Source organism: Frankliniella occidentalis, unplaced genomic scaffold (genome assembly GCF_000697945.3).
Source record: "Frankliniella occidentalis isolate FOCC.00 unplaced genomic scaffold, Focc_3.1 Scaffold84, whole genome shotgun sequence".
Lineage (NCBI taxonomy): Eukaryota > Metazoa > Arthropoda > Insecta > Thysanoptera > Thripidae > Frankliniella > Frankliniella occidentalis.
In genome coordinates this window covers 848,709-857,607 of record NW_026267213.1, presented here as the reverse complement: position 1 = coordinate 857,607, position 8,899 = coordinate 848,709, and the positions used below count along the sequence as shown (strand labels likewise).

The following is an 8,899-nucleotide window of genomic DNA, read 5'->3' as shown; positions in this document are numbered from 1 at the left end:
GCTACAAAACCCCTGTACGTAGTCAACCGGCAGTACATCGCCCCCTTTGTAAGCCCGGGTCTCAAACCGCCCCTTTTTGTTGTTTTTGTTGTTGATTGTACTGACTTTGATGTCACGTGTCGTTTTAAAAAGAGGATGATAGAATAAATAAGAGTCGACAATATAATTGATCTAGTTTAATTTTCAGTTGCTTATAACTATCATAAAAGTCAGACAATATCACAATGAAATTGTTACCTACGATAACACTTTGTTACTTGAGTGCCACAAGGAACTTGGCATCTGAGGAGCGGGTTACCACCATCGTCATCCGTAACAACACACCACCCAACAATATTTTTACCCGAAGCTTGTCTTTTAATACTTTACAGTTCTACAAGAATTAAGTATGACTTACAGTTTCGTAAATAGAAAATTTTTCGTGACTCCTCAGCCAAATTGCAAAACAACTATATGAAAGGTATAAAATAGTGCATTGGACTTAATTATTGCCCTCGTGCTCTATCACCGGGCCTCCGAGCGCTCCGGGGGCTTTGTGCACGATACTGCACGAATCAATACAAAGGGGAAAAAGCAGTAATGGACGGATTTGATTGGACGAGGCAAGAGAGCAAAACACGTTGCGGTATCATGTACAAGATGTGTCAGCCTGCTTCATTCTGCGCTAGCTGTACTTGGTTTAAAAGCAGTTACGCATTTTCATTCATACACACGACATTCTCACCCTCTCTCTACATGCACGCGCTCTCTCACTCACACACATACACGCACACACTCACAAATACACACCTGTCACTTATTTTAGATTTCCGCCAAGACTTACGCAACTTCTTGAAGAATTCACGCACTACGTTTCTCATTCGTACATTATTCTTTATTACTTTTCCACACACTCACGCACACGTCTCTCATTTCCATTCACCCTTCTAATCAACGTGTGTAATCACCCGCCACGTCCATTTTACAGAACTAATGTATGTACAAAACTCTTTACGCATCGTAATTGAGATCTTACCATTCTTGTGATTTGGTAACCATGTTTGTTATCTTATTTAGAACAATTCCCATCTCATCCATTCCCTTCTCCTCTTCTCTTTCACCACCATCGCTGTCTATATAAATAAATCGCATAGACATATATTTATCTTATCATTGACGAGCGTAACATCTTCATCATCTACACTGTCAACCTCCCACTAGAAAAGTATAAACAATAAATGCACGAACGCCGAAGAAAATAATTTACAGAATTCTTTGGGGCTTCCTCGAAATGCGGGACACCAAGAACTCAATAGATATGTGCCCTTAAGGAAGGCTGTGACGTCTAATCCCTAATCTATTCTGGATGAATTTTACTGATTTAATGGAATCTACTTTTTTTTGTATTTTTTTCTACACAAATAGGAGGATTGTACCATTTGGTGCACAGTCAACAGGCCCTAAAAGCAGCCACAGCGCTCCACCACCATGCCGGGAAGCACGCCGAACACTACGTTGAGGTCGCTGTCGAAGTAGAGCATGTTGATGGACGTCATTTTACGCGGGCCGCAGCACGGCCCCGTCTTGTTGCTGGCCATGTTGATCAGCGCGGTGTGCGGGTACTTTTGCATGTACAGAAACTGGCACTCGCCCGAGCAGTAGTTCGCCTCGTAGCGTTTGGGGAAGATGATGAAGTCCCAGCCGAACAGTTCGAAGTCCACGACGAGCGGGTAGCGGCAGCAGCGCGTCTCCTCCTCGTCCTCCGTGCAAGTCAGGCCCAGGTTGCGCCGTACGCGCCGCGCCCGCCCGTCCTTTAGGTACACCTCGATGAACGGCATCTGCGCACACGGCAAAAGCGTTGTGTTTCACGTTTATTTACAGAACGAGGAAACAGAGGGTGCGTTTGCTAGGAGGCGGGAATAAGGGAACGGGGGCATCCTCGATGGCACTTACATTTTAGCGGAAACATACCGATAACAGAGGGCGATAACATTTTAGAAATATATATGTAAGTTTTGGTCAAATTATTGAAGTTTTACCAGGATTTAAGGGCACTTTAAATTTAAGTTTGACTCAGGAATTACATTTCACTATGTTCTCCATGCACGGTAAAAACAATGTCTCCTTTTTTCAGGAAAAAGTGAAAACTTTGAGGAACTCCCTTGGTTTGTGGAAAGCTCCTCAGATTTCGAGGAAGTCTCCTTAAAAAACATGGCACTCTTCCTTATTTTTTGAGGAGGTTCCTCAAAATCTGAGGCGAGATTTAAGGAGTTCTCCTCAAATCTGGGAGATCCTCAAAGTTTTCCCTTTCTCCTCAAAAAATGAGACATTGTTTTTACCGTGTGCGCGTAGCTTCGGCTTCAGGAATTCGGTTGAAATCGAAGAGAAATATACTATTCCTTGACGGTGATCGACGCTCACCTTTGGATTGTCTTCCTCGTTCGTGTCTGTGTAGACGAGCTGCTTGCCGTCCGCGCCCGCGCTGGCAAACACCATGAGCCCCAGGTTGTCGCGTGGCCTGCGGAACCAGTCCTCGACCATCTTCTTGACATCCACCGTGACCCAGACTCCGTCCCCCTCGGGCTGCTCCACCTTGGCGGTGGACTCCAGCTCGAAGGGCACGGACGCGTCGGCAGCGGCGCTGCCCCTGCGCATCCGCATGACCCTCACGAGCACGGTGGGAGGTAGCTCCTCCTCCTCGTCCTCCTCTCCCTCCTCGTCGTCGTCGTCGTCGTCTTCCTCGCGACGACGCTCGTCCTCGTATCGTCGGTAGTTTGTGCGGCCCGTGCCCCGGACGTACACCCACAGCGTGGCCTTGGCCACCTGGCTCTGGACCACCTTTTGCGAAAATCGGAAGTGCAGCACGTTGTGGCCCTGGTAGCTGTGCCGCACCTTGTTGGTGTCTGAAACAGAAAGGACCAGGACCGGGATCAGCACACTGGCGCAGTATTCTTGAAAGACGCAGGCGAATTGAAAGCGATCATGCCCGTCGACGTAAAAGCCGGTTATCGCATGGAGAATTTTTTGTGATACAGTTGTTAAACGGGACATGGTACCGGGTGAAGGCAGGCGGGTGCCGTTGGGGTTTGCCGGTTTGCCCATGCCCACCCCCCTTACCAGTTAAGAGCCAGGCGCCAGAAGGCGCCAGGCGGCTCGAACACACACGAAATGCCGCAACCCTGTGGTGTCCGCTCTAAGACACCCAGTACCCCCCCCCCCAAAAAAAAGCCCCTTTCAGCCAGCTCCCTTCAATAAACGCCGACGTCGTAACCTGGTCGTAACTTATGACAACATAGGGTTGTAGGCCGACAAAAGGCGCAAAAGTAAAGTGACGCGGGGTGCGCACGGCGGGGTGCGAGCGGGGTGCGCCACAGCCGGCACATGCCCAGCGTGCGCTGCAGCTGCCGGACCACGGCTCCAACAGGGCGTAACGCTGCGTGACTGCACCGGGCTCCGCCGCCTCCAACGGCCGAGCCTGTCGCGCCGCTTCCACGAAACGTTTACAGAGGAGAACCCGACACCCTCACAGCGGCTGACCACCGTTCCGGTGGCAGGCCGTGAAGTACTTAAAAGTTTCTCATCAGTGTCGCCACGTCGCCAACGCCGCTGCCTCCCGTTCCAATGGCGCTCGGCTAATGAATGTACCAGGTGGCTTATTCCCCCCACCCTTTTTCCCTCTCTTCAATGGGCTGGGTGGGTACCGCTGTGCAGTTGTGTGATTTCAGGAAGGCCACCCTGTGTTTAAGAGTTAAAGTGCCATCTGCCAATGAACCACTCTGAAACACATGTCGCCGTGCTTGGGTTTGGTCTCTCACCCTCGATCGAACGATAACAGGTATTCGGCTATGTCATGGCCATATACGCTCAGGCCTGAAAAGACCCCTTGTCAGAGAGAATGGGTTGCAAGCCGACACAAGAACGCTGGCGGTGGGCTGGGTCAACCAGCAGCCTCTGGACAACTCATCAACCTGCTACTTCCACGCATTATTGGTCCTCGCATTCCTCTTCTATCCAGATTTTCGGGAATACTTTATTCAAATAAAGGATGCTTAAGTCCTCGAGGGCATGCGTATCAGCAGAGGCAGTTCTCCCCCCGAGGGAGCCATAGGCCATAGGCCAGGAGTCCACAGCATGCGGCCTGTAGTGCAACAGGCCGCAACAAAGGCCCCTTACGCCTGACTGCCTTAGCCGCAGGTCGGCAGGACGATGACAAAAAGAGTATCTGCAGGATCCTCCTCTTTTTTTAAAGCAGACAAAGCTGTCTTTAGCCGTCCCGTCAATCCCCCCTCCCCCTTACTTGCCTCTCTTCTCCCCAGTTCAACAGAAGCACTCCCGCGGCATTTTCAGGGATGAATTAGCATTGAAGTTCTGTGATGGGCTCGGGAATGTACGGGACGGCCAAATATTGGAGCGCGGGGGCCCGTGTGGTAGGAACGGGGCGGGGCGGGTCTGTCGGTTCAGATTTACGACGCCAAACTGCGGCCTGTCCGAGCAGCGAGGAGAGAGGCGGGGCGGGCAGCCTGTGACCGAGCGGGGCGGGCGTAGGTGAGGTGGGCGCCCCTCGGACCAGGTCGGGAGCTCGACGGGAAGGACTCCGCGGCGGGGAGTATCGGCAGGCGAGCGGTATGCGCACGTGCGTTTGAATCTCCCGCCACCTCACACTAGTTTCAGTAAATAATTCCATGATAAGAAAAATACTGGAATGAGTTCTCGGGTGGGGAATGCGAATGCAGCAGAACAAACACGTCCTTAGTTCTTGAAAAGTCGCGCTTGTACTGAGGGTTTGTGAGGGTCGAGAGCCGACCAAATCACGATCCACAAACTTATTCTTGTTGTCCTCATACCTTTTCACCTTTTTCAATTTTTGAAAGAGTGGATGCACCGCTTATTTTAAAGAGTGTTTCATCTCGTAACTCTTCACACTCACAGTGTTGTCGAGGAAGAGGGCTGGAGCTGGTCAGCGTGTTCTATGAAGCCCCTCAGGTTTTACGAGTGTGTTTCCCTGAATCGGACTATAAAATGCTTCGGAGCCGCAACACATTATTATTATATTACGACCGGGGCCTTCGTCGAGTCCTTGGGAATCCATGCATTACTGTGTATGCTAAACGTCTGCAGTGTTCTGCAGCAACCTTAATCCTTTATTTCCCCATTTCACGAGCTAACTATGCAACAACAAATGTTTTCCCCATCTCATCTCCAAAGGCTCTAAAAAAGAGGACCAATAAATGACCCACCTTGAAAGAATGCATTATATGAAGTACACAAAGCAGCTGATTCACACACCTGGAAGGTTTCCTCATATAAATCGGGAAGCAATCTCTAAAACCTGTCGCCCGTGGCCACTTCAAATGCCAAATTTTGGCGTGTCAAGGGAATTCCAAAGCAACCTTTAAAATGCCTTCCGTACGTTGACAGGCCTTTTTCGCGGGACGACACAGAGCCTCGGAAGAACAAACCGCAAGCAAAATCGGCGGATTTCCCGTGTGCAGTATTCTAGTGCAGGATGCCTGTCTCTGTGCGCCGTACAGAACAGGGCAGCCGTTCCGTCCGCCCGGCGGCCAATGGCTCCTCGCGGCGCGGAGGACCAATGGTGACGGGTGCGCACCTGCGGCGCCGCCAGCAGCGGCGGCAGCGCGGCCAATCGGCGCCCGGCGTCCAGGCGTCGCCTTGGGCGTCGCCCTTGCTGCCGCGGCGGGGCCCCGCGGGAGAGGAAGGGGGAGGGGGCACCGAGGGGCACTTTGTGTTTGGTACGACGACGACGAGGAATCAGCCGGAGCCCACATAATCACCCAAAAGTACACCGTAAATCGAGAGCCAACTGCAGCAACTGTGTGACTTACGTTGTACGACTTGCTTCGCACAGCTGCTGGACACCTTCGTGTTGACATGATATAGAAGAGCTGGTGTACCATGGGACGCAGGAGGTGTCCACCAACGGGACACCGAGTACCTTGAGCATGGTAACCTGCACGACAAGGTTCTCACCACAGGCCTGCACCTCTGACTTGCAGTGCCGATGGCTTTTGACGTGTCGAAAGTGGCAGGGGGCACCGCGGAGGGGCTGCTGCGCTGTGCTGCCGCTATCTGCTGGCAGCGGGCCTGCACGGCACGGCCTGCATTGTCGGGCATTGTTCGGCGCGAAGAGCAAACAGACGGACGGCTGACGGCGGCGCGGCCGTGCGCGGTGCGACCACGGCGAGGACCCTGAGCGCAGCGGCGCGACACCCGAGAGGCTGACTGCAGCGTCTCTGTTGCACGGCGACCTCTACCCCGGCCAAGAACGGCCCATCCTTCCTGTAACCCCCGAATCATTGAGGGTTGCTTTGAAGCCGCACAAAGTAATAATACAAAATAATCTGGTTTTAGCAGATGACAAAAGCTTACGGCGAATTTCACCGTAAGCCACAGTGAACACAGCAGTACTATAGATTATGTGATGAAAATCGTGAAAATCCGTGAAAATCACTGTAGGTTACGGTGAAGCACCCTGCTTTACCGAGGCTTGCAGCTTGCAAGTGACATTCACACTCTAGGTACAAAAATGCTTTACTTTGTCTGTAACGTGGGTTCAAATTTTGTATCTGATGTAGATGTGCACAAGGCCAGATCTTACCTACGTGCAAAAGTTGTCCCTCCCCATCGGTGCTGCATAGGGGTTGACTGAGCTTACGGTGAAATTCGCCGCAAGCTTTTTTCCAGTGCGGTGCGCGCGATCCGAAACATCATCGACGTCGCATTTCGCTAAGGACCTGCTACAAGTACCTCTACGAGTCCGGTACGCACGCAGCGTGGCGTGCAGGCGAAGGATACTGTCCCGCTGGGCAGGCACGCGGCGCGGGCCTGCAGGGGAGCCAGGCTCTAGCCGCTCTATGAGGCTCGCCCCGCCTGCCCCGCCCGGCCGGCGCGGCGGACCAGCGCAGCCCAGCGCAGCCCAGCGCAGCCCGGCCCGGGCCCGGCCCGCAGCCGAGGGAGCTAGAGCTGCCTGTTGGGCACGTTCAGGGTGGGTGTTCTAAGCTGCGGCCCTTCTGGTTTAAACTGTGACGTAGGCAAGCGTGCGGGCGGGTTGCACACTCGCGCGGGGCCATAAGGTCGACCTACTACAGGGGACGGCGTAGCCTCCCTAAAGGCTCGTCTACAATAGACGGCGTAGGGTCGCAGGCGCAGGTCGTGGAAAACTATTTTCGGTTTTCGCTTTTGCTGTGCAGGTTTTTAGCAAGGTTTCCCTGTTCTGTTTTCGTTCCTCAGTGCCTTCCAATGAGCTATGTTGACATTTTAGCCGTCGCTACCCCACGACCTCGCTAATACCTAAACCCACGATCCACGCCTGCACTCTACGCCTCCTATTGTAGACGAGCCTTAACCCTGTACTTCAGACCTGAATCAGCCTTTGGTGCTGACGTGGTTTTCACGCCCCTCCGCTGCGATTTTCACGCAAGGTAAACTTGTGAGATAGCCAAGAATGAAAACCATCTTCTTGTTGTTTTGGCCAAAAAAAGAAACGCATATCACTCAGACATGTATTTTTCGCACGACAACAGTTCAACCGTTGGGTGTTATGGATGGGAAGCGGGAAAAGCGAGAAAAACAAAAGACAACACGTTATCGGCGGTTATTGCGTGTTATCTTTATCGCGCCCAGCCCTCCAGTCACTGGAAAAACAAACACAGATTTCTCATACGAGACTTGTCGTTATCAGGTGTCAATTTATTTGACGACCAATTCATTGCGCCAGTGGAATTCCCTTCTGCAATTGCAAACACTGTTTCCAGATGTCTTTTCCACAGAAGTTCGAGTTCAAAACCACATAGTTGACGACCTCTAAATAAATTGACTTAACACCTCCTGCTGGCAAACAATCTAGTTTGACTCTTTTATAATCCTATCAAAAATGTAGATGTTAAGAGAGAGAAAAGAAGATTAAAAAGCGAGTTGATATGAGTTCATCAATACTGTGATTTACGTCTCTTCAATAATCGACACGTAGCCCAATTGGCAATGATCAATCAGAAAGACGTCAAATTGGCGAAAAAGACGGCGATGTGATGAAAATGTCGCCTCAAATTTAATTATATTTTGACGGATTTCCGTCAAATGGATGTCTATTTGATTGGTCATTGCTGACATTATTTTAGCGAGGTTTAACACTGAAAATAAATACATAAAGGACAGTATGACTAAGTGGAACGAGATTCGATATTATTATCGCTTTGATAAGGCGAGAAAAAATAACACTCAACTCTCCCCACTCCGTGCGGACAGGAAAATTTGGTCACTACGCAAAGTGAAAATTTTTAGCGAAAATCTTTTCGAATGTGTCTAGAACTTTTTCTCGTAGCTCTTACCAAAACCTGTGGTCACATCTAAAAGAATACCAATAGTTAGCCTTCATAGGATGCCAAATAACTTACTTGACATCCCCTATTGAGAGAAAAGCTGTCCGTTGAAATTAGTCTGTGAAGTTATATTTTTGCCAGAAACCACCACACTTAGAAGAGAATCGTGGTACACAAATGAAGCAAGAGTAAGGAACGGATCCCAATCGCCACATTCTACTAATTAAATACAAACCGATAGAAACACTTACAACGCACTGACTCTATTAGACGATGAGAGAGATTGTGATGCATGACCCCCCTCACCCCCTCCCCCTCTTCCTCACACCCCACCACCCTACTTGTGTGTGTCTTCTTTGCGGTAAGATAAGCTTTTGACGCACACTTACGTGCCCTAGGCAAAGGCAAGGCAGCAAATCGAATAATAATAAATAACTTGTATTAAAAAGCTGCGGTAATCGATTACAAATATAGCCCGAGAGACGGACCCTCGTCGCCACGGCGGACCTTTGAGACACTCGCGTGAGCCTACTGTACGCGCGACACCCGCGGAGCCGCGATAGCGGAGCGAGGCCGGGGGGGGG

The 8,899-nt window shown here is 50.8% G+C and overlaps 1 protein-coding gene across 1 annotated transcript in view; it reads right to left on the bottom strand.

The window, feature by feature from the left end:
• Positions 1-161: 161 nt before the first annotated feature.
• The window catches only part of LOC113218245 (growth/differentiation factor 8), an 18,109-nt gene continuing 9,371 nt past the window's right edge, over positions 162-8,899 (bottom strand). Inside the window, exons 2-3 of the mRNA XM_026438511.2 lie at positions 2,401-2,882; positions 162-1,817 (exon numbers count right to left, since the gene is read on the bottom strand). Coding sequence (XP_026294296.1) covers positions 1,440-1,817; positions 2,401-2,882 — 860 coding nt within the window. The 3' untranslated portion in view covers positions 162-1,439. The remainder of the gene's footprint in view (positions 1,818-2,400; positions 2,883-8,899) is intronic.